At 41.5% G+C, this 26,517-nt stretch overlaps 1 protein-coding gene across 1 annotated transcript in view; it reads right to left on the bottom strand.

Moving 5' to 3' along the window:
• LOC138644553 (bile salt export pump-like) overlaps positions 1 to 26,517 on the bottom strand; it is a 121,465-nt gene that overhangs the window by 74,728 nt on the left and 20,220 nt on the right. Inside the window, exons 2-8 of the mRNA XM_069733084.1 lie at positions 23,498 to 23,535; positions 18,188 to 18,215; positions 16,608 to 16,668; positions 15,848 to 16,086; positions 13,471 to 13,555; positions 11,736 to 11,869; positions 10,927 to 11,098 (exon numbers count right to left, since the gene is read on the bottom strand). Coding sequence (XP_069589185.1) covers positions 10,927 to 11,098; positions 11,736 to 11,869; positions 13,471 to 13,555; positions 15,848 to 16,086; positions 16,608 to 16,668; positions 18,188 to 18,215; positions 23,498 to 23,525 — 747 coding nt within the window. The 5' untranslated portion in view covers positions 23,526 to 23,535. The remainder of the gene's footprint in view (positions 1 to 10,926; positions 11,099 to 11,735; positions 11,870 to 13,470; positions 13,556 to 15,847; positions 16,087 to 16,607; positions 16,669 to 18,187; positions 18,216 to 23,497; positions 23,536 to 26,517) is intronic.

Below are 26,517 nucleotides of genomic sequence, written 5' to 3' on the forward strand. Positions count from 1 at the left end.
TTAAAAGGGTTGTCCAGGACTTTAACTTTGGATAAGTCATCAACGTCTGATTGGTTGGGTTGCGACACCTGGCACCCCTGCCTATCAGCTGTTCCCAGTGTTGGCAATGGAAGGAATTGCTCTGTTACAGAGCTGCACATGTCTGTCATCTGTATTGTAGTCACGCGGTGGGGTACTGGAAATCTGCTTCCGATTCAAATTAATATGGGGTGTATGTGCAGCACCTGGTTGCAGCCACTATTCCTTCGATGGACCAACTGAGCAGTTCCTTGAGGCGCTGACACCTGGAATGGTTGGTCACCGGTGTGTCGGGTGTCGTACTCCTATTGATCAGACATTCATGGCTTATCTTAACCCCTCTGTTGTCTGTTATGATACGGTGGTCTAGGAGCAACATTGAACGAGCTCTGAAGGAAGTGGTAACTGTACTGACCGCAGTCCCTAAGCTCAACACAACACTAGAAGTAGCCGTGGAATTCTCCTAACTCTCCCTAGGCATCTCGTCACAGCCTAAGAGCTAACTACCCCTAAAGATAGAAGCAGGAAAGCTATCTTGCCTCAGAGAAAATCCCCAAAGGATAGATTAGCCCCCCACAAATAATGACTGTGAGTGGAGAGGGAAAAGACATACACAGAATGAAACCAGGATGAGCACAGGAAGCCAGTCTTACTAAATAGATAGGACAGGATGGAATACTGTGCGGTCAGTATAAAACACTACAAAAATCCACGCAGAGTTTACAAAAAAATCTCCACACCTGACTAAAGGTGTGGAGGGCAAATCTGCCTCCCAGAGCTTCCAGCAAGACAGAATAAATTCACACTGATAAGCTGGACAAACATAGAAAGCACAGAATGGATAAGTCCACAATCTATGCACAGAAAAGGGCAAGCAAAAACTTAGCTTAGCTGAACTGGTCAGGAAAACAGGGAACTCCAAAGAGATGTGAATCCAACCAGGAACCATTTACAAGTGGCACTGGCTGAAGATAGAGCCAGACTTAAATAGCCGAGCAGAAGAGACGATAAGTGGAGGCAGCTGATGACAGCTAACTCCAAGGAGCAGCCATACCACTAGAAACCACAAGAGGGAGCCCAAGAGCAGAACTCACAAAAGTGCCACTTACAACCACCGGAGGGAGCCCAAGAGTGGAATTCACAACAGTTGTCTTCGGTCAAAAACGACCGACCTTGAACTTCAATATTCTTTAAAATATTCAAGATGCGGCTCTGAAACCCGTGTCCGACCGACACATCCTCATTTAAGTCAATCAACCACAAGTTTCAGAACCGCATCTTGAACACCCCCAAAAATACCAAAGTTCAAAATAGGTCTCCCCAGACCGAAGACAACAGCAGGGTTAAGGATAGGCCATCAATATTAAAGTCCCGGACAATCCCTTTAAAGTGGACCTGTCACATACCTTAAATATGGATTTATTAGTGTGATGTTTGTTTCCCTGAATCTGGCATTGTATTTATCTTGTTCCTGTCCCCCTCCATCCCTGAGATATGGCCCATTCTTCTGTGTATATAAATCAGTCTTGTTAGCCAACTGGGAATAATCTTAAAGGAAACACGCACAGGGAAGAGTTGAGGACCGCTCCCACTTGTCTAACAAGGCGAGATTTAGACAAAGGAAAAAGGTGACAGATAACACTGGTAAACAAAAAAAAATTCTGGCATGGGCTTTAAGAACAGTTTTAGACTAATTTGAGGGTGCTGAATTCAAATCTGATCTTATAATTTCTCTATCACATCACGTTTTTGCGCTATAGGTATATAGCCCATTTCATAGTGTATGAAAAGTGCCGGTTTATACGGTTCACTAAGGTAAATTTAGTTTTCATTTAGTCTCCCAATAAATGTGAGAATATCTTTGTTTCCTTTGAACATGCATAATTCCCATTTGTTATGATAAGAAAGCAAACAAACAGTTTTCAACGTACGCAACAGTCGAGTGCAGGTACTGTTTTAGTTATTGAAATTTTCAATGAATTTTGATATTTATTGTTTTTATCCTGCTGTTTTTCAGTTTTTTTGTTTGTGAATCAATACCTAAGGTGTGTGTGTGTGGGGGGGGGGGACAGAAATTCCATGAACAACTCAGGTAGCTAACAACTTTTATCTTGTATTTCTCGGCAGGATGTTTTGCTGATCTAACAATGGCCTCTACATCTCGCAGAAGACAGTGCTCAAATGATCCAAATATTTTTTGCTACATCTGTGGAAACTTTACTGTGAAGACTCAGAGGCGCAACATTACTGACTTTGTTAAGAGGGTGTATTTTGCGTACTTCAAAGTAAAACTTGGAGACCAAGACAAGCATTGGGCTTCTCACAAAGTGTGCAAAACCTGTATCGAGAGCTTGAGATCGTGGTCTCAAGGAAAGAATGCTAAACTTCAGTTTGGAGTTCCTATGGTTTGGAGAGAACCAAGCAATCATTTAGAAGACTGCTATTTCTGCCTTGTCGATGTAAAAGGTTTCAGTAAGAAAATCAAGCAATATTTGCAATACCCGAGTATCCCTTCAGCTATTCGACCAGTTGCCCATAGTGAAGACATACCTGTTCCAGAATTTACTGTGCTTCCAGAAAACGTTGACACACAACTCTCCTCACATTGTTATACTGATGAAGAAGACAGTTCAGATATTTTTCAGCCATGTGATGAAGATTGTGACAAACCAAATCTGCTTTGAATGATCTGGTTAGAGATCTTTATCTACCAAAAGAGTCTGCTGAATTATTGACTTCAAGACTACAAGAGAATCGAATGTTGAAACCTGGTACAAGTGTCTCATTTTATCGTAACAGGGAAGCAGAACTTCGTAAGTACTTCCATTCAGATGGCCAGCTTGTCTATTGTACTGATGTTGAAGGGCTACTTCTCTTTATGGGACTTCCAGCATATGATTCAAGGGATTGGAGGCTTTTTATTGATAGTTCCAAAAGAAGTTAAAAATGTGTTCTGTTACACAATGGAAATAAGAATGGCTCTGTACCAGTAGGTCAGTCTGTAAAACTTAAAGAAGAATATAAAAACATAAAGATTGTTCTAGAGAGGTTACAATATAATGTTCATGGGTGGTTGATTTGGGTTGATTTGAAAATGGTTAACTTTCTTTTTGGGTCTGCAAGGAGGGTACACAAAACACCCTTGTTTTCTGTGCTACTGGGACAGTAGAGCTACAGCAGAGCATTGGGTGAAAACTGAATGGCCTCAGCGACAGAGTTTGGCATCCTGTGATAAGATTGTCATCCATGATCCTCTAGTGGATAGGAAGAACATTGTCTTTCCTCCCTTACACATAAAACTTGGATTGATGAAGCAGTCCGTCAAAGCTCTCAATCACAGTGGAGAATGCTTTAACTATATATGTTCAACTTTTCCTGGTCTTAGTGAAGAGAAGAAAAAGGCAGGAATATTTGATGGACCTCAAATAAGAACACTTATGAGAGACCCAAATTTTATCACATCAATGAATGAGACAGAAGAAAGAGCTTGGAATGCATTTTGTAATGTGGTGCAGAATTTTCTAGGGAATAAGAAAGCAGACAACTATGAAGAGATTGTGGAAGAGCTACTAATGAGTTGGCAAAATCTTGGATGTAGAATGAGTATCAAGATTCACTATTTACACAGCCATTTGGACTTTTTTCCAGAGAACCTTGGGGATGTGAACGAGGAACAAGGGGAGCGTTTTCATCTGGACACTAAAACAATGGAAGAACGGTATCAAGGCCGGTGGGACTCCCATATGATGGCTGACTATTGCTGGAGCTTGATGAGAGACAACACAGAAGCTGTACATCACAGATCAGCCAAGAAAAGAAAGTTCAAATAACTGCCATTCATCTGTGTGCCATATATACAGTGGGGCAAAAAAGTATTTAGTCAGTCAGCAATAGTGCAAGTTCCACCACTTAAAAAGATGAGAGGCGTCTGTAATTTACATCATAGGTAGACCTCAACTATGGGAGACAAACTGAGTAAAAAAAATCCAGAAAATCACATTGTCTGTTTTTTTAACATTTTATTTGCATATTATGGTGGAAAATAAGTATTTGGTCAGAAACAAAATTTCATCTCAATACTTTGTAATATATCCTTTGTTGGCAATGACAGAGGTCAAACGTTTTCTGTAAGTCTTCACAAGGTTGCCACACACTGTTGTTGGTATGTTGGCCCATTCCTCCATGCAGATCTCCTCTAGAGCAGTGATGTTTTTGGCTTTTCGCTTGGCAACACGGACTTTCAACTCGCTCCAAAGGTTTTCTATAGGGTTGAGATCTGGAGACTGGCTAGGCCACTCCAGGACCTTGAAATGCTTCTTACGAAGCCACTCCTTCGTTGCCCTGGCGGTGTGCTTTGGATCATTGTCATGTTGAAAGACCCAGCCACGTTTCATCTTCAATGCCCTTGCTGATGGAAGGAGGTTTGCACTCAAAATCTCACGATACATGGCCCCATTCATTCTTTCATGTACCCGGATCAGTCGTCCTGGCCCCTTTGCAGAGAAACAGCCCCAAAGCATGATGGTTCCACCACCATGCTTTACAGTAGGTATGGTGTTTGATGGATGCAACTCAGTATTCTTTTTCCTCCAAACACGACAAGTTGTGTTTCTACCAAACAGTTCCAGTTTGGTTTCATCAGACCATAGGACATTCTCCCAAAACTCCTCTGGATCATCCAAATGCTCTCTAGCAAACTTCAGACGGGCCCGGACATGTACTGGCTTAAGCAGTGGGACACGTCTGGCACTGCAGGATCTGAGTCCATGGTGGCATAGTGTGTTACTTATGGTAGGCCTTGTTACATTGGTCCCAGCTCTCTGCAGTTCATTCACTAGGTCCCCCCGCGTGGTTCTGGGATTTTTGCTCACCGTTCTTGTGATCATTCTGACCCCATGGGGTGGGATTTTGCGTGGAGCCCCAGATCGAGGGAGATTATCAGTGGTCTTGTATGTCTTCCATTTTCTAATTATTGCTCCCACTGTTGATTTCTTCACTCCAAGCTGGTTGGCTATTGCAGATTCAGTCTTCCCAGCCTGGTGCAGGGCTACAATTTTGTTTCTGGTGTCCTTTGACAGCTCTTTGGTCTTCACCATAGTGGAGTTTGGAGTCAGACTGTTTGAGGGTGTGCACAGGTGTCTTTTTATACTGATAACAAGTTTAAACAGGTGCCATTACTACAGGTAATGAGTGGAGGAAAGAGGAGACTCTTAAAGAAGAAGTTACAGGTCTGTGAGAGCCAGAAATCTTGATTGTTTGTTTCTGACCAAATACTTATTTTCCACCATAATATGCCAAAAAAATGTTAAAAAAACAGACAATGTGATTTTCTGGATTTTTTTTTCTCAGTTTGTCTCCCATAGTTGAGGTCTACCTATGATGTAAATTACAGACGCCTCTCATCTTTTTAAGTGGTGGAACTTGCACTATTGCTGACTGACTAAATACTTTTTTGCCCCACTGTATGTGTTTTGTAGTTTAATTCTGTAAGTATATTTGATTTGCTGTACATAGACTTTGTAATCTTTGTTATTCCTTGATTAAAAATATACAAAATTTAGTACCGAAAATCATGTATTTTTATCATAAAACATTAGATAGGAGTAATTTTCATCAAAAATCTCGAAATCCTGATGTGATAGCCAAAAACAGAGTTCATATTCATAATCAGCAGCCAAAATTGACTTAAAATATGTTTTAAAAACTTTTGCCAGAAAAATTGCGTTGACCAGTGTAATTAACTAAGGAGAACAGCGGCACTTATAACAGTTTCAAATATTACATATTTTTGACAAGTGGCAGATCCCATTTTTAGTGTCTCTCATTTTGTTTAACCCTCCTTTAATGGATATGAGAAAAAAACCATGTCAGTAAACCATTGCAGCTGAATTATACCAGATTTGTGTGCATCAGTTGTTTCTGGGGTCTTATATTTACCATATCACTGCACAAAGCTTGGTTTGGTTTCCACATCTTTGCTCACAAATGGTAGTTTCTTAATGAAGTCTTTGCAAACGTTTTTGTTGTCATCATTAGTGAAGGGTGAACCTCTGGATGTTCGAATCCAGTGGGTTCGGCCAAAAACTTAAAATTAGTTTGGTTCGAACGTCAGAACAGTACCCAAACCCAGACCCCATTCAGTTAAATAGGGGGCCCAAACATCTGTTGTTTATCAAGCTATCATTTGCATGACAGCTCGGCACACACTGCCTCTGATCGGCGGTAAGATTATTATAGGCAGTCAGAGAGCTGCGGTTCTTACTGTGTCAGATAACCGTATGAGCCAGTAGCTGTGACTGATGGTAAAAAGTTTACCCCCGGTCACAGTGGCGTTGGCTGATGAGAGAGTGCTACTCCCATCAGCCTACACCTGCTGCTTCTAATAAAAGAAAGAGCAGGTGCCGCTGATGAGAGTATTCATTAATCAGCACCTGAACTTTAAATAAATAAATAAATAAAATGACTTGGGGTCTGTTCTATGTTTGATAACCAGCATGGCTAAACTAACAGCTGTGAGCCGTAACCCTCAGCTGTTAGCTTTATCATGGCTGGTTATCAAGAATATAAGGGTACCCACACCATCCTAGAGGAGTTGCCAAATCATTTAGGCACTAGTCTAATCTTTTTCATTGATGCTGAGCCTTGGTACCTAGAGTGACTGAGAGAAAAATTAGGATTATTATTATTATTATTATTTATTATTATAGCGCCATTTTTTCCATGGCGCTTTACATGTGAGGAGGGGTGTACATAATAAAATCAAGTACAATAATCTTGAACAATACAAGTCACAACTGGTACAGGAGGAGAGAGGACCCCTGCCCGCGAAGGCTCACAATCTACAAGGGATGGGTGAGGATACAGTAGGTGAGGGTAGAGCTGGTCGTGCAGCAGTTTGGTCAATCGGTGGTTACTGCAGGTTGTAGACTTGTTGGAAGAGGTGGATCTTCAGGTTCTTTTTGAAGGTTTTGATGGTAGGCGAGAGTCTGATATGTTGTGGTAGAGAGTTCCAGAGTAGGGGGGATGCAGGAGAGAAATCTTGTATGCGATTGTGGGAAAAGGAGATAAGAGGGGAGTAGAGAAGGCGATCTTGTGAGGATCGGAGGTTGTGTGCAGGAAAGTACCGGGAGACGAGGTCACAGATGTATGGAGGAGACAGGTTGTGGATGGCTTTGTATGTCATGGTTAGGCTTTTGTACTGGAGTCTCTGGGTGATGGGGAGCCAGTGCAGGGATTGACAGAGGGGAGAGGCCGGGGAATAGCGGGTGGACAGGTGGATTAGTCGGGCAGCAGAGTTTAGAATAGATTGGAGGAGTGCAAGAGTGTTAGAGGGGAGGCCACAGAGCAGGAGGTTACAGTAGTAGAGGCGGGAGATGATGAAGGCGTGGACTAGGGTTTTTGCAGATTCTTGGTTTAGGAATGTACGGATCCGTGAAATATTTTTGAGTTGGAGGCGGCAGGAAGTGGAAAGGGTTTGGATATGTGGTTTGAAGGAGAGATCAGTGTCAAGGATTACCCCAAGACAGCGGGCTTGTGGGACTGGGGAGAGTGGGCAGCCGTTTACTGTAATGGATAGGTTCGTTGGGGAGGTCGTGTGAGATGGGGGAAGGACGATGAATTCTGTTTTGTCCATGTTAAATTTTAGAAATCTAGCGGAGAAGCAGGATGAAATAGCGGATAGGCATTGAGGGATTCTGGTTAGTAGGGTGGTGATATCTGGTCCAGAGATGTAGATCTGTGTGTCGGCAGCATAGAGATGATACTGAAAGCCGTGAGATTTTATGAGCTGTCCCAGGTCAAAGGTGTAAATGGAGAAGAGCAGGGGCCCTAGAACTGAACCTTGTGGGACTCCGACAGATAGGGGGTGAGGTGAGGAGGTGGTGTGTGAGTGGGAGACGCTGAATGTCCGGTCAGTTAGGTATAACGAGATCCAGGATAGGGCCAAGTCTGTGATGCCAAGGGATGAGAGGGTCTGTAGTAATAAAGAATGGTCCACTGTGTCAAAGGCAGAGGACAGGTCCAGGAGGAGGAGGATAGAGTAGTGTTGCTTGCTCTTGGCGGTTAATAGGTCATTGGTGACCTTAGTTAGGGCAGTTTCAGTGGAGTGGTGTGACCGGAAGCCTGATTGAAAGCGGTCGAAGAGGGAGCAGGAAGATAGATGGGAGGACAGTTCAAGGTAGCAGCTGCCAAGGCAAACAGGATCATGGGGTGCATTAAAAGAGGTCTGGATACACATGATGAGAGCATTATACTGCCTCTGTACAAATCCCTAGTTAGACCGCACATGGAGTACTGTGTCCAGTTTTGGGCACCGGTGCTCATGAAGGATATAATGGAACTAGAGAGAGTACAAAGGAGGGCAACAAAATTAATAAAGGGGATGGGAGAACTACAATGCCCAGATAGATTAGCGAAATTAGGATTATTTAGTCTAGAAAAAAGATGACTGAGGGGCGATCTAATAACCATGTATAAGTATATAAGGGGACAATACAAATATCTCGCTGAGGATCTGTTTATACCAAGGAAGGTGACGGGCACAAGGGGCCATTCTTTGCGTCTGGAGGAGAGAAGGTTTTCCCACCAACATAGAAGAGGATTCTTTACTGTTAGGGCAGTGAGAATCTGGAATTGCTTGCCTGAGGAGGTGGTGATGGCGAACTCAGTCGAGGGGTTCAAGAGAGGCCTGGATGTCTTCCTGGAGCAGAACAATATTGTATCATACAATTATTAGGTTCTGTAGAAGGACGTAGATCTGGGGATTTATTATGATGGAATATAGGCTGAACTGGATGGACAAATGTCTTTTTTCGGCCTTACTAACTATGTTACTATGTTACTATGTTACAAAACGCAGACGGAGTTAAAATCTAGACTATCAACAAATCAATGGACTGACTTTAATAAAAAATTAGAAAGCAAATTAACCCCTATACAGATTAATGTGAAACAGAGGAAACGCGACAAATTTGTTCGCGACAAGATTGATTTTGATACGGGTCGCATTTTTAATTGGTCTAGCGCTAAAGAAAGCATTGGAGGAGGTAGATCTAATCCTCGGTGGAGAAAAAAGAGTGTTTATAAAAATCAGCACCAAAGAAGAGACTACTTGACCACAGAATCCGAATCAAGCATGAGTGAAGGGGCTGGGATGTCCACCAGTTCGTTAGAGCTATTACCCACCACAAGCGATAATGTGAATATATCGACCCCTTTAGGAGGAAGATCAGGAGGGGTAGAAAGAAGAGAAGGTGGGAACAAACAACAAAAGAGGAAACATGTGGCTTGGAATCGGAAATAAGACAGAGCCCAGTAGCTGAAGATGCAGTGATCAATCTGTCCGATCATGTTCTGACTGCTGCACATTTATCATTATCATAAGGTAGACGTGTTGTTCCAGTAGCTTGGAGGCATAGGGGAGAAGTGATATAGGGCGATAGCTAGATACAGAGGATGGGTGAAGAGAGGGCTTTTTGAGGATAGGTGTGATGGAGGCATGTTTAAAGCTTGAGGGGAAAACACCAGTTGTTAGTGATAGGTTGAAGAGATGGGTTAGGGTTGGGATGAAGACTGTGGCGAGGTTTGGGATGAAGTGGGATGGGATCGGATCAAGTGCACAGGTGGTGAGATGCGATCATCAGAGTAGAGTGGAAAGTCCGTCTTCGGTAATGGTGGGGAAGTTGGTTTTGGAGGTAGAGGGCTGGGTAGTTGGGAGGAAGGGTTCTGGGGGTGTTTACTAAAACTATCTCTGATGTTCTCAATCTTCTGCTTGAAAAATGAGGCAAAGTCTTCAGCTGAAATGAGTGGGGAGGGAGGAGGTGCTGGGGGCGGAGGAGAGAATTGAAGGCATTGAATAACTGTTTGGGGTTGTGAGACAGGGAGGATATGAGAGATGAGAAGTAGGTTTGTTTTGCTGTGGCGAGTGTGGTCTTGAAAGTAGTGAGGGACTGTATGAATGTGATGAAGTGCTCGTTGGAGTGGGATCTTTTCCATCTGCGCTCAGCAGCCCTGGAAGCTCGCCTCAGTTCTTTGGTCAGGCTGGTGTGCTAGGGCTGTCTGTTGATTTTGCGAGCTTTGGTATGTGTGAGAGGGGCAAGAGATTCCAAAGCTACAGCTATTGTGGTGTTATATAGAGCGGCAGTGTCATCCGCATTGTGTAGGGAGCTTATGTCTGTGAGAGGGAGGAGGGATTCGGGGAGTGAATGTAGATCAAGGTGTTTAAGATTTCTGCGAGGGTGTGAAAGTTTAGGATTAGGGTGATCTTGGCTTGCCAAAATAAGGGTTTAGTTCCACAAAATAAACCATCCTTCCTGTAGTTTCCCATTTCCTTTAGACATTGGCCAGTATGCCACAGACATGAAGCAAATTCCATCTGAACAATTGTTTAACCAACATTTATTTCCAACTTCACAGTCATGAAGAGCATATCATTTCTATCATGGGAGTTGCTTATATCTGTAAAACTAGGATAGCACAGATAAACTCCAGCCACTTTAGTCCATATGTCCTCTGTTGTGGAACATAATGTTAGCCTTTATAGTTATGGAACCTTATGCTTATAGCCATCTGTAGACACCTGATTGCCTACTGATGCATCAAAAATGTCCAGCTTGACACCAAAAATCTCTTTTTCCCGGGATGGCTTTCACTGCTATGTATTTCAGAATTCTTTATTTAGCTTATTGACTTGGCCTATAAAGCTGAAGGTGTGTAAAAACATTGGTGTATTTTCATTATCATCTCCTTCACCCATTTACGCCTATATAATTGCATTATATATATATATATGTATTATATATATGTAAGATTTTAATATTGTCGATATTCTTTATTCTTTGCCCACCAAGCATTCTAGTGCAAAATGAGACTCAATACTCATAAAAGTTTAACAATTTACAAAAAACTTACCAGCGCCATTAAAGCTGCCCCTAGACCAATAAGAGGACTGACAGCCACAATAACCAGCGTCAATTTCCAGTTTCCTATAAATCCAATAAGAAATCCAAACACGAATGTGGAAATGCGTTCAATGAAGATGGCGACCTGATCAGCAATGGCATTGTTAATTTTGTTAATGTCGCTGTTTAAAGAAAAAGAGACAATGTTATGGATCTCTGTTATGATGTGTCAGCGAAAGTAAGAAGAAAAGAGCGCGTATGAGTTACAGCAAAACTTGATTAATGAATGTGGACTAATGTAGGAGCAGAGGTGGGCATGAAAAAACAATTGCTCCATTCAATGTCCTCAAGAGTGCGGTAGTTCTAATAATCGATGGTAGTCCAAGCAGGTGGGAACCCAAGGAATCACACATTCAGAACATACCTATGAGAACAGGTGGTATAAAACTTTTAAAGAGTTAGTCCAAAACTGTCCTATGAATGGGCAACAATGAATGGTGCAAAGGTGGGGCATGCGTACCTATGCTTCATTCAGGATGGGGTTACCCGGTCCCGATCTCAGTATTATGGGGTTCCAGTGGTCTGACCATCTATAACAGTAAGTTATCACCTATCCCCCACGGATAATTGATAACGTACCTTTTTTAGGATAACCCTTTAATCATTCGAAAATACCCAATAATAATGTATAACTAAAAGGGTGTTGCCTTGAAAATTTATGGCGTAACATCCGTTTCATATTGAGTGGGTGTTATGTTCCTGACATTTGTGTTTCATTTTATAAGAAATGCTTTATCTCCATAAATGCCCAATTCTTACTCCGAAATTCTTGTGTTCAGCTCCCCAACAGAGTTGCAGTCAAACCAGCCTATATCCAGCCTCATTATTTTCCTGAAATATTCTTTCCGGATTATTTGTATTTGATGAGCTGCAGCCACGACCCATAGAGCGATCTGTAGGGAAAGTATGGAAGTAATGTACGATGGGCCACATGCATACAGAAAAACGTTCTGGCTCTTAAGAGTTCTATGTGGAGATATTATAATACAGCACTCATCGAAATCTATAGGTTTGTACTGTAAAAATGGCAATTAATTTTGCAACCTATAAAGGAAACATGACCTCTGATTCAGACACTGGCACCGTCACTGCAGGCAAGAATGTTTTAGTCTGAAACACTGCAGTATTTCTGAGAAAACTAATTTCAAACCATCCAGTAACTATGGGTTCGATTCATCTTTGCTATTTTTTTTAAAGTTACTTTTCTTTTTGCTTTGTAGTATCTATTGATGTTTTTGTTGGGCCACATTCCTCAAAATGGAGGGAATGGCTCACAAATTTTTCAAAAAAATTAAACATGCTCTTTTTTGTCTTTATGTTTTTTTGCAACTTTTTAGGACAAAGTCAAGCTTTGCTAAATTGTCTCAAAAATTGGCCAAAAATTAAAAGCCAGAGTCGGATTGAAGTACATTTGCTCCAATAATTTGGCAACTATTTAAAAAGTCATGATTGACGAATCAGACAAAAACATCTGGAAACCACAAACCCTATCCACTAGGACGAACAAAAAAAAATTCATAGAAGAATGAGGGGAAAATGAAATGAAAAACCGGTGACAAATACCAAAAACTAAACAAAAAAGAGGAAATGTGATAATGAATGATGAGTAATCCAATCCTGTTCTCTGGAGGCTTCTTCCTGCCCTGCTCCTCTTGAGTAACAGGTCTCTCCCATCCACATGTAGGACGAAACCTCTCACTAGAGGTCAGCAGTGCACAGAGAACTGCCAAAGACCAGCCACCCGGACAAGTCACCTATGGCCCCCTGCTGGCTTTTAAATGTATGTTTTTTTCTGGAACGCCAGAACGAGCAACATAAGGACTGGCATTGTAATGTTGATAAATGGCTCCTGGGACATTTTGAAAAAATGGCCGTACCATTTATGCCATCACCAAATCATTGTAACGCCAAGCTGTGTATCTGCAATCAAAACTAAAAGGGTCCAGCTATCATACATTATGCCACTCCACAGCATAATCACACCTCTTCATGGCATTGACCACATGGTCTCTGGACCAATCACTAGCTATCATGGCATCCAAGACAAAAGCGGATCTCATGTGTGAAGATGACAGGCTTCCATTCCGACCTCTCTGCACCATGATAGCCTTTGGTGTGAAGTCCATGAATAGGTCTTCATAAGGTAGCATCATATTGGTCTTACTCCTGGTTTGGGGTGGCATAATGATTGGTGGCCGGACTCCTGTTGTCTTCATTCCAGGTATGCTAACAGCTGGATCTTTTATTAATCTCATCATGGAACCAGTGGTACGGTTATTTCTCTAAAGTTTCCCAGAAGCCATTTTTGAACATGGCAATGCCAGGCTGCATGATAACTGAATAAATTGCAATTTTCTGAATATTTTGCTTCCTTTTTTTCCATCATTTGTATATCATTAACATGTCTATCCACCCTATGATTACTATAATTTCACAACTTTTACTTCGTTACTACAATTTCATTGTTGAAGAGTGTAGCTCGAAAGTCATGTACCTGAAAGTAGCTGATCACCAGGACAGTCACTCCTATAGCAATGTAGTAATATGCAAATTGGGTCATTTCCGTCTCAATGTTTATTCTGTGGATTAGGATGAAAGGTCACAGTGCAGGGTGAATGGAGTGTAACAGACAGTCATAAATATAACATAAAGCGCTAATAAACATGGTGCAAACGTACTTGTTACTGAACCTTTCACCTGAATGATATGGAAACAGTCATTGAAAGTAATTAGGGAATATTGATCACAGCTAGTGATGAATGAGCGTGCAAGGATATTGTGTTACCCGAGCATGCTCAGGTGTTATCTCGAGTAATATTTTGAAGTCCCTGTGGCTGCATGTCTCGAGTTGTTCACAGGCCACAACACATGCAGTGATTGATAACAAACAGGCAATATCTGCATGTGTTGTGGCTGTCTAACAGCCGTGAGGATTTGAACATGTTACTCGAGCACGCCCGAGACACTCGTATAACACCTGAGCACACTCGCGTATCACTAATCACAACCTTTTAATACACTAAAAAACTTTTGCACCATCTACTGTTTGTTGATCGCGTCTGCTTTGAAGTCTCTGCTGCAGATTCCACAAACAATGCTGGGCAAAAAAAGAGCAGCATGTTGCAGTATTTTGCGCGGTAAAATGACAAGCACCATGATGGAAAAACCTGACAAGCCCCATTATAGATCATTAGTTCTTTCGGTTTCCAACATTTATTGGATCCTTCATTGCCATTAACAGTATTGAAGAACACTAATAAAGCGCTCAATAAATGTTAAAAAGAATAAAGACTACACTTTAACCACTTCAAGTTTGTAAAAAAAAATGACCTGTCCATCCTTCTTCTGGTTTTCGCAAAGCAAAAATAAAAAGCTGGCTGAAAATGAGCCAAAAACATTTAAGAAGACACTTCATGAGGAACACCACCGGCGTTTTCCTAAAGAGTCTTCCTGTAGTAAAACACAATGGGTACTAATACGTTGTGTGCACATACTGTTAAGGCACTTTTTTTTAAATTAAGCTTAATTTTTGTGCATATTAAATGTATGTATAATCAATAGAACTATTTTGTTTCATTTCTTAACGGGATCAACAACATTTAAAGACTTTATTATGGGGTCCAAAGTCGGTCAAAGGTACAAAAATATTTTATTCACCTACCAGAATGTCATTATTCCTCTTTAATGCTGCTCGCGTCCCCCGCAGGCCTCCTGGCTTCTTTTTCCAGCAGGGGTGGGTGTCAGGTCACCATTGAAGGCAGTTGGTTAGATCCAGGTCACATTTTTATACCTTGGAATTTTTTCTTATTTGTTTGTTTTGGAAACACCAACCACATGAACATTTGGCTCGGCCAAACGCCCATATGTTTTCAATATGGGGCACCTTTGGCAACAGTTTATCTTTCAAGCGAGCAAAAATATTGAGCGTCTGAGCTCAAACTGCCCGATCCATTTCTTACCTAACATTATCTGTCGGTTTAGAGTCAGGAAGCCTACATACACCTCACATGACCTGCCTTAACTTATACTGGTAATTATACAATCAACTGAGTCAGGAATGATATTAATGATGATTATGTGGTTGACCTGGAGACTGGATAGTGGTAACAAGGAGGTGATGTCATCAAAGGAGGAGGGGTTTGATGTCAGCGATTAAAGCTCAAAGCTGACATCTGGTCAAAAGATCATCCGGTGACAGATCTACTTTTTCTTGGTCAGCTTGGAAGTAGGTGATGCCATTACTTCTTTTGGTCCAGAAGACTCAACAGTGACCAAAAATTCTGGTTGTGCTCGTGTTGATAACAATCTAGAGTGTGGTCATTTTTTTCAGCGTGCATAATCTGTAGGAAAAAATTGGTCATGGATGTCCTGGCTCAAATAGACTAGAAACTCTACAACTCTCCATCAACCCATGAAGCAACATCACCTGCTCCTGTGGGAAAAACCAGCTGGAGAGCAATCTGAGCAAGGCACAAGCCATCCTCCTACTCCTTTTCCTTGCACTTATCTTTCTGGTACTCAAGCCACACACTCAAGTAGCATCTGGTCAGTGCCAGAATCATCATCTATTTGATATAGAACTCTGACTAGTCCTCTATCTCCATTGCATCATCAGATATCCATACTTGATTGCATAGCTAGGACATTGCTTATCAAACCTCCAATAACTGCGGCAGCAATGGAAAAAGCATACAAAATATTATATACAACATGAAGTCATGTGTACACCACGATAAAGGTCAGTGGTGGTCAATATGACACCTAGAGACCTCATAACGGTCAATGAAGGGCAATTATACTTTTTAAGGAGACTACAGTTGCCATATTAAAACAGAGAGGAGTCAAAATCTTGGATGTGTGTGACATCTTACCCGCAGGGCACTGTAGAGTTATCCATTTCTAACATTGTACCATTGACCCAGCTGATTGTCCCATTGATACATATTTTGTTTGGATCCTGAAGGTACTGGCCTTCTATGTCGAATGCGATAAATATGTCAGTCATTTGTCCATAGATCAAAAGCATCATTGGTTGCGCTGCTCCATGGGCTAAAGCACACGCTGCCCCAATTACCATCATGATGATGTCCTTGCCGGTAGCATATCGGAACTAGGAGGAAGCCAAACATTCCGTTAGGAAAATAATCATAGCATTGTGCCTCTGATTACCAATTCCAATATTGTGCTGTCCATAACTAGCTGTCAGACAATGCTGGTGACTTTGGAAGGATTTGGAGTCTAATTTGATGGTCTATGGGCATCTGCCACTGAAGAAAACAATCACTGAGCTATGTTCCTCAAGTAGTGAAAAGCAGCAACTACTGTTACGTATATGGTAATTGGTGGGAAATCTCCAGTTTGGGGATGAAGCAACATTGTGTGCAGACATACTGGGGCACACAAGCCATGTAGCACACCAGTAATGTATATTGGTCAGATTTTGCATTAGGGCACTGAACAACCTCTGGAACTTCCCTACATAAGTCCAGGTTTATCAAGTTATATGGGGAGAAAGCAGAATTGCATAAAATAAGAGGTTAATGACAAATCCGTATCCATCATTTATGATTTTGGAAATGCCTTTTGCAGCTTTTGCAGCTTTGTGCTGCCTACTGTATGTGTCACACTTACCAGCTGAAAGAATCCAACCCGGATTTCTTTTTCTTTCTTTTTCTTTGTTTTCTTCCCCGATCTAGAAAACAGAATACAATGCATAATAAATAAATGCAGACTATTACAAATGTGTTATCAATGCTTTGTCTGCTATCTACAGAGAATTAAAACAATACATTGCATACTTTTTTCGGTACGAGTTACAGTTATCAAGATATTGACTGAAAAAGAAATGGAATTGGATATATAAATACCGTAGTTATCAAAGCAATTTTATGTCAAAATGCTTCTCCTAGGGTTCACTCACACTAACGTAGAAATCAGACAAATGCAATCCGATAAAAATCAGATTGCACGCCGACCATTATTATTCACAGAGGTGGTGATCGGCTAAATTCAACACATGGCTCTTTTCAGTCCCAGTGCTATCCTAATAAACATCACATCGCACTCAGACCAATGTTATTCTATGGGGCCGTACACATGTCTGAGTCTTATCCTTGGTCAGAGATTGTCCGAGGACAAAAAAAATAAGTGTGCATGATTTGTATCCGATATTCGGATCGCACTTGGCCATGGAAAACATCGGATTGAACTTGGATGACATCCGAGTGAGGTGCGAGTTTCACAGACTGACGGAATGGAGAAGATCGGGAAATTTTTCTCCATCTTCTCCACATCTGAGAAAATCAGATCATACCCTGATCAGAATGTGATTAGCAAAACCGCCCCATTCTCTCGGATGACAGAAAATACGGTCGTCTGACACAGGGCCGGACTGGCCATTTGGCAATTCTGGCAAATGCCAGAAGGGCTGGTCTGGTTGTGGGCTGCCTTGTATGCTACGTTGTTAACAGAATCATTGTTCTCAAGAAGCCCATACTGTTAAAAGTTGTGACGGAGCACAAGGCTGGTCACTCCGTCACTTACCCCAGTATGCCGTGGTTATTATTAGAAATATTGGTCTTGTAGTAAATCTTCCTTTCCTCCATCCAGGGTAATATTAGTAATACTGTATATCCCATCTGGTTATTGGGGACGGTGACACCGTGGGCCTGTGTGATTTCAAATGCCAGGGCTGAATTTCATTCCCAGTCCGTACCTGGTCTGACCCAAGCCTTAGTATAGGCTATCAATGCTTAAATGCCTAAAAACCCCTTCTTAATTTTCCTCTTTTACCATTTTTTTTCACTGATGACTGATTTTATTTTTTCAGTATGCCATCAACTACTAGACTGGGCTGTGTTCACATCTCTGAGGCTCATTTGGGGCCACCAAAGCAAATTCAGACAAAATACTGGACAAAATAGCCCATCAAACTACTCTATTTTGTCTGATAAAATGCTATACACCATGACGGTAAACAAATGGAGGCCATTAAGGTCAATGTGGTCTTTCTGCTGTCATTGGTGTATGTAATGCAGGGGTGTGACACTATTTTTTATATTTCTGTCCAATAAAGAAACAGAAATGCAGAAATAAGACAAATGTGAACAATCCCTAACTTTTATATTTGGACCTCGGTCTGATCATGATACATTTCTTTAGTTCATTGTGTTCACAGATACAACACTATAACTATTATCTCTCATACATACCCATCTTTTAAAGACTTTAATTCTCCATCTGAAAAAAGAACACAATGGGCAGCTATTATTAAGTATTATTTAAAGAAAACTACTTAGTCAAGGTGTCTTTGATTGTCCTGTGGACACAAATGCTATGGTGATTGTGGTGGATAGGATGATACTTCCAGGAACTAAGGAAGATATTTTACAACAGCTTTCTCTAGTTGGACTGAGTTGAGATAAGGATGAAGGAGAAGGAGTACATGATTCAAACAGCTAGCTGTGTTAGTAGATTTGTCAGCCATACTGGTTGAGACAGTGGCAGCCGAGGTGATAGTGGCACTGGCGGTGGCAGCTGAGGTTGTAGTCGCACTGGTGGTGGCAGCTGAGGTGGTAGTGGCACTGGCGGTGGCAGCCAAATTAGTAATGGTGCTGGCAGTGGCAGTGAGGTTATAGTGGCTCTGGCAGTGACAGCCGAGGTTGTAGTGCCACTGGTGGTAGCAGCTGAGGTGGTAGTGGCACTGGTGGTGGCTGCTGAGGTGGTAGTGGAACTAGCAGTGGCAGCCAAGGTGGTAGTGGCACTGGAGGTGGCAGCTGAGGTGGTAGTGGCACTGGAGGTGGCAGCTGAGGTGGTAGTGGCACTGGAGGTGGCAGCTGAGGTGGTAGTGGCACTGGAGGTGGCAGCTGAGGTGGTAGTGGCACTGGCAGTATCTGCCGAGGGGGTAATGGCCCTGGCAGTGGCAGCCAAGGTGGTAGTGGCACTCTGAGACAGGGCCATTCTAGAGGTGGGGATCAGTAATGAGGACAAGGAGCGCAAGATATTTTCTATTCATAGACAACTGTCAGCTGAGTCAGGAATGATGATAATGATGATGATGATGATTCAGCAGTGGACAGGAACTGGGAACCAGATCAAGATATCAAGGAGGAGATGCCATCAGAGGAGGAAGGTTGGGATGTCAGCAATAAAGAATGAGCCAAAAGATCACCCGTTGGCAGATCTCCTTCTTCTTAGTCAGTTTAAGAGTTTTTTATTCTCTTAAAATATTGCACTCATCATGTTATATAGCACTGTGCACTTACAATTGCTAATTTTGCCTATTTACCCAGTTAATTCTTCTCTTTTCCATTAGGTCTATGACATCACATGATTAAAAACTGTCTAGCTTAATCCTTCTAAGCTCTATATAGAACAAGAGGTCAATTTTTCCTACGTGAGTCATTAGTCACTGCAAAAATTAATGGCAGAGGGGTGGAGGGAGCAGCTAAGTCAGGAGTTGAAAAGGGGCATGATAAATGCAGGGACCAGAGACTTCCTGTTTGTACATAGAGCAGAGAAAAGAGAAGAATTATCTGGGTAGAAAGGCAAAATGAGCAATTGTAAGTGCACAGTGCCATGTAATATGAAGACTGCAATATATTAAGAGGATAAAAACTTTGATGGGAGAATGGCTTCTTTAAAGGAGACTTTTCATGAGGTGTAAAGTGTCTGGTTTTAACTTTTATTTTGTTCCCACTGCTTCCCTGAGTACTCCATTTAAAAATAAATAAAGGCTTTTTTATTTAGTGGGCCCAATATGTAAATTTATTATGATTGTTCATGGCTCACCAGGCAATTATAAGAGCAGCCTAAATACACGGCTCTAGAGAATTCTTTTGGTAAACATCATAAAAATGCTAAAATGAGCACATCGGACCCACTAATTAAAAAAAACAAGGAGCAGTATATCTAATATAAGAATAAAAACAGGCCACTTTTGAACCTAGTGAAAAGCCATCTGTAATATTCCTTATTCATTATGGTCGCGTTCACACAGCCATAATAGAGGGCAATTTGAGTTATATGATAATAGTTCCCATAGCTGGACCCCTCACTGGGCTCCTGCACACAATCAATTTTCTTGATGACTTCTATCAGTGGTTTTCACTTGAACCTGTGATATTCCATGGGTCTGTGCACATCTGAGTTTTTTTTCCTCAGACCGAGCGGTCCACAGAAAAAATAGGAGACATGTCCAATTTTAATCCGAGTGTAAGCAATGTAAGTCTATGGGTCCGTGAAAAAACTGGACCACTCTCCAATGACATTCGAGTGTGGTCCGATTTTCCCAGACTGAAAGAATGGAGACGGTGGAGAAACTTTTTGTTTTCTCTTCACATCTGAGAAAAACTGATGCAACTCTGATGCAACTTTGATCAATCCCTGTTCAAACTCTTATGCAACTCTAATCAAACTCTGATTACATTCTGATGCAACTTTGATCAAACTCTGATGCAACTTTGATCAAACTCTGATGCAACTTTGATCAAACTCTGATGCAACGCTGTTCAAACTCTGATGAAACTCGATCAAACTCTGATGAAACTCGATCAAAGTCTGATCAAGGTTTGATCAAAGTCTGATCTGAATAAAGGGACCATTTTTCTCGGATGTGGAGAAAACCGTCCTGTGAACCTATCCTTTTACTGAAGATCACCAATGAATCTTAGTAAACGTATTGCATTTGAAATATGGACATCAAAATACCACCATATTATTTGCAAATGAAAGTACCTTATGATGGAATGAAGTGTCCATCAAATATCGCTTTCCAAAAGCTACAGAACAAATGAATGGCTCTTGAGTGATTCTTTATTTTTTCTTCATAAACAAACACTAGCCGGGTCCGGAGAGATCATCTACACATTAACCCAAAAACAATCTCCCATCTGGGGGTATCTTGAATGTAAGCTTGCGTCGTTTGAGCTATTGTGGCATTTTCAATCAAGGTATATTTTTCAATTTGACTTTGTACAATTCAATCCTTACTCCCACAGTTATCTTAAGACCAAAGGCTGTGCAAGAGTCACCATTATCATTAAGTATGACTATAGGTCATGGTACTGATCCTTCATAGTGAATGTATCTACTGTATATTATCATATACGCATTATATTTAGATATACAGTGCCCTGTGAAAGTATTCAGCTCCCTGGAACTTTTCAACCTTTTCCCAGATATCATGCCTCAAACATAAAGATACCAAATGTAAATTTTTGGTGAAGAATCAACAACAAGTGGAACACAATTGTGAAGTTGAATGAAATGTATTGTTATTTTAAATTTTTTGTGGAAATTCAAAAACTGAAAAGTGTGGCATGCAATATTATTTGGCCCCTTTACTTTCAGTGCAGCAAACTCACTCCAGAAGTTCATTGTGGATCTCTGAATGATCCAATGTTGTCCTAAATGCCTAATGATGATAAATATAATCCACCTGTGTGTAATCAAGTCTCCGTATAAACGCACCTGCTCTGTGATAGTCTCAGGGTTCTGTTTGAGGATCATGAAGACCAAGGAACACAACAGGCAGGTCCGTGATACTGTTGTGGAAAAGTTTAAAGCCGGATTTGGATACAAAATGATTTCCAAAACTTTAAACATCCCAAGGAGCACTGCGCAAGCGATCATAGTGAAATAGAAGCCGTATCATACCACTGCAAATCTACCAAGACCTGACCGTCCCTCTAAACTTTTATCTCAAACAAGGAGAAGACTGATCAGAGATGCAGCCAAGAGGCCCATGATCACTCTGGATGAACTGCAGAGATCTACAGCTGAGGTGGGACAGTCTGTGCATAGGACAACAATCGTCGTACACTGCACAAATCTGGCCATTATGGAAGACTGGCAAGAAGAAAGCCATTTCTCAAAGATATCCATAAAAAGTGCGGTTTAATGTTTGAAACAAGCCATCTGGGAGACACCCCAAACATGTGGAAGAAGGTGCTCTGGTCAGATGAAACCAAAATCGAACCTTTTGGCAACAATGCCAAACAATATGTTTGGCATAAAGGCAACACAGTTCATCACCCTGAACACACCATCCCCACTGTCAAACATGGTGGTGGTAGCACCATGGTTTCGACCTGCTTTTCTTCAGCAGGGACAGGGAAGATGGTTAAAATTGATGGGAAGATGGATGGAGCCAAATACAGGACCATTCTTGAAGAAAACCTGTTGGAGTCTGAAAAAGACCTGAGACTGGGATGGAGATTTGTCTACGATCTCCATCAAACCTCACTGAGCTCGAGCTGTTTGCCAAGGAAGAATGGGCAAGAATTTCAGTCTCTCGATGTACAAAACTGATAGAGACATACCCCATGCAACTGGCAGCTGTAATCGCAGCAAAAGGTGGCGCAACAAAGTATTAAGTTAAAGGGACCGAATAATATTGCACGCCCCACTTTTCAGTTTTTGAATTTCCACAAAAATTTTAAATAACAAATAAATTTCGTTCAACTTCATAATTGTTGATTCTACACCAAAACTTTACACTTGGTATTTTTATGTTTGAAGCATGATATGTGGGAAAAGGTTGAAATGTTCCAGGGAGCCGAATACTTTTGCAAGGCGCTGTACCTCTGGAAGCAAAAGACCACAATTGTGCTAAAGAATCACACAAACAACAATTATGTTGTACAACTAAAAAACACTGTCATAAGATTCTTATGTTCCTGTAGAAGTTGCAGTGGATTTTCTATGCCCTTATACAGCGTATCACACTTATTTTGGCATAGACAGATTATATATTGAAATGTCAGTGATATAATACAGAGCAGCTCCTCTGCCATCCTGATCAGTGACTATACTGGAATATGGGTGAGTTATATGTAGCACAGAATAGTTTTAAACCCTCAGTGGTTCCTGAAAATTAGGTACAAGTTAATTTGTACAGCATATTAGAGCTTATAAACCAATGAGTATGGGCCAACTTAGACAAACCAACCAGCAGCTGGTCGTGTGACGGCCTGGACTAGAATTCTATATGTGCAGAACTATCATTATTACGATGGGACACCTTTGTTCCCATTACAGAATGGAGCGACAGGTCAGATGCCCAACCGCTGCACCATTCATTTTCTACGGGGCTGCTGGAAATACACGAGTGCACTACTTGACAACCCCCAAAAGAATGAATGATTGGTAGTCATCAAGCATGTTGCACTGTTGCTCCATTTTAATGAGGAATAAAGTACCCAGTTCTATGGAACAGGGCAGGTCCAAGAGGTCGGACAACCACTGATCAATAAGTTTTCACCTATCCAGTGGATAGATGAAAACTTGTCTTCACCAGACAACCCCTTTAATGCAGGCATGAATGATTCAATCACCCAATAAACAAGCATTTAGCTGATTCATCGGGTGATTGCCGCCATGTTTACACAAGCCAATAAGCAACAAACGTTCCAGATTATCTGTTCTTCTAAATGAGCCCTATTTCATAGAGCCATAAACAAGATCACAATCTTTGGCCTTATTAAGATCTTTAACAGATGAAAGAGGAAAAAAGCATTTACCATTTATCGTAGATTTTTGGGTTTCCATGAAGTTATCACTGCAAGGGATAAGATAAGAATGATATTTTTAGAGATATACAGAACGCACCTATAGTCAAGGTTTGCAAATGTTAAAAACATTAAAGTAAGAACATTGAAGATGCTTCCAGTACAGTCAGTTGTAAGAATTTCCAGGACAATATGCAGAACATTGTGGCACTAAAAAATCATGACAGTAAAAAAACATGATAAATGTGCACCAGGGTTGAGTTCGCCAGTTATAGCAGTGCTCAGTTAATTAGTTGGTGCTTCCCACTGTATGATATTATAACAAGCTATCAATCTCTGTAGTACTGCAGGCGAGACGGGTGAGGCTAAAGGTGAACCTTCTGTAAGTAAAAAAAAATGTAATGTTTAACAAAAATACATGACCTTGGTACCTCTGGACTTTCCTATTTCCCAGAATCTCCTCTGTGGTGCTGGAGTATACAACAGCTGCAGGCTTGTGCTGAATGGAAGAGGAACTGCTTTAACTCATAGTTTATGTGCCAGCAGTTCCTCTCTAGTCTGTATTGTATGACCTCTCAGGCAGTGATGTAACTAGATTCTGTTTTTCCCCGATGCAAAATTTTGACCTGGGACCCCACCCGCATGTTGGTCAGATGTATGGGTCCTTGTAGCATTCTAGAACCTATATAAACATGTGTATTCATCCCCCATGTAATAATGTCACCTGTCCAGTCTTCTACCTGTAATAATGTCCCCCATTCTAGCACGTTCCAGTAATAATGTCTCCAATTTTATCCCTTTCCAGTAGTAATGTCCCACTCCTGGCTCCTTCCTGAATTAATGTCCCCGCCCTGCCATCCTGGGCCCCTTCCTGAAATAATGCCTTCCATTCTATAACAATGCCCCCCATCCTAGGCTCCTTCATGATGTAATGTCTTCCATCCTGGGCCTCTTCCTGGTATAATGTCCTCCTTCTCGGGCCTCTTCCTGGTATAACGTCCTCCATCCTTAGCCTCTTCCTGGTATAATGTACCCATCCTGATCTTCTTCCATTAATAATGTTCCCTCCCGATCCTCCTTCTGGTTCCTTCCTGAAATAATGAATTTCTCCATCCTGAGCACCATCCTTTAACAATGTCCCCCATGCCGGGCCCCCTCCAGTCATAACGTCTCTCATTCTTCTCCAGCACATTTTAAAAAGCAACAAACTATTATTCTTACCTTCCCCTGCTCCCACAATGTGCTGCGTCCTCTTCTGGTGCAGAAGCTGAAAGCTGACTTTGGCTTGCTATCTATGCCTGATGAAGAGACCTGAGTAGTCTCGGTAGCTTGCAATTTGTTACCATCTTTTCAGTTAGCCATTAAAAGGTATCAACCACTGAGGACTCTCAATTCTAAATATTTTAGAAAAATTAAGCAATTTATTGGTCTAGATTCTGCTCATATTGAGCTTGGAGTTCAGTGGGAGGTTGTAAGTAGTGATTGAAAATTTTCTATGTATGGCTGACTACTGGTCACTGAAGGTTTTTAGGTAGAAGAATGTCTGGCTTGTTACAGGGATCTAAGGGGGAATGTTTCTCCAGGTGGAGAGTGACATGCCTGGCATTTCAGTTTTAGTAGGCTTACAAAATTGGGAAATTAAATATGTAAATTGCCTCTTCAGAGACTTGAACTCTAATTGGAAGTAGAAAAAGGTGAAGCATTGCATGGCTTATAAGCCTACTTACACTGACATGTCAGGCATGTCACTCTCCACCAGGAGAAACATTACCCCTTACATTCCAGTCTTAAGCCTTTCATACATCCAAATCGGATCTCAGTCTTTGCACTAATGAGGAGTAAGACCCAGAAAGACTGTCTGCAAATTGAGATTCTAGCTTGGTTTTATCCTAAATCATATGGCAAGGCTTGTTAAAGGTTGACATTGACTTTTAGTATAGCTACTTCCAATAGGTGGCACTAGAGTTCAAGTTCTCTTCTTCTCTGAGTGAAGAGACAACATGGATTATCACAATAATCAAATACATTAAAATACTGTAAGCATGTAAGTAACATTGTTATTTCACTAGCATAAACTATCACATGTTTTCAACATAATGAATCATAATATTGCCGAATAGGGTTGAGCGAAACGGATCGGTCATTTTCATAAGTCGCTGACTTTTGGCAAAGTCGGGTTTCATGAAACCCGACCCGATCCCTGTGTGGGGTCGGCCATGCGGTACGCGACCTTCACGCCAAAGTCGCGTTTCCTATGACGCATTCAGCGCCATTTCTCAGCCAATGAAGGTGGACGCAGAGTGTGGGCATCGTAATGACATAGATCCTGGTCCCCACCATCTTAGAGAAGGGCATGGCAGTGATTGGCTTGCTTTCTGCGGTGTCACAGGGGCTATAAAGGGGCGTGCATGCCGACCGCCATCTTACTGCTGCTGATCTGAGCTTAGGGAGAGGTTGCTGCCACTTCATCAGAAGCAGGAATAGCGTTAGGCAGGGTCCATTAACCACCAAACCGCTTGTGCTGTAGCGATTTCCACTGTCCAACACCACCTTTTCTTTGCAGGGACAGTGGAGGCTAGATTTTTCTTCCTCAGCTCTGTAGCTTATTGAGCTGCCCTAGAAGGCTCCCTCATAGCTGCATTGCTGTTTGTACGCCGCTGTGCAAACCAACTGCTTTTTTCAAAGCAAAAAATCCTGTTGCTCCTTCCTTTCTGCACAGCTATATTGTTTGTTTGTCCACACTTTTGTGTGCAGCAGTCCTTTTTATTGCTGCCTGCCATACTTTTCTGAGATTACTGTAGGGAGATAGTAATTGTAGTACAGTCCCTTTTTCTTTTCTTTTTTTTGTTATATATCTTCAAGCCACTTTCTGCCACAGAAACTATACTGTAATATAGTGGGCCTGATTTATTCACTGGTCTCCCAGAAAAAATAAAAAGGGAGAGATTAAGATTGGCAAATCTGCATCTGTGCCAGTCCTGTCTGTGGCATCTGTCTGTCATTTTCTGCCACAGAAAATAAACTGTATTACA

The sequence above is a fragment of the Ranitomeya imitator genome, chromosome 7 (genome assembly GCF_032444005.1).
Source record: "Ranitomeya imitator isolate aRanImi1 chromosome 7, aRanImi1.pri, whole genome shotgun sequence".
Taxonomy (NCBI): Eukaryota; Metazoa; Chordata; class Amphibia; order Anura; family Dendrobatidae; genus Ranitomeya; species Ranitomeya imitator.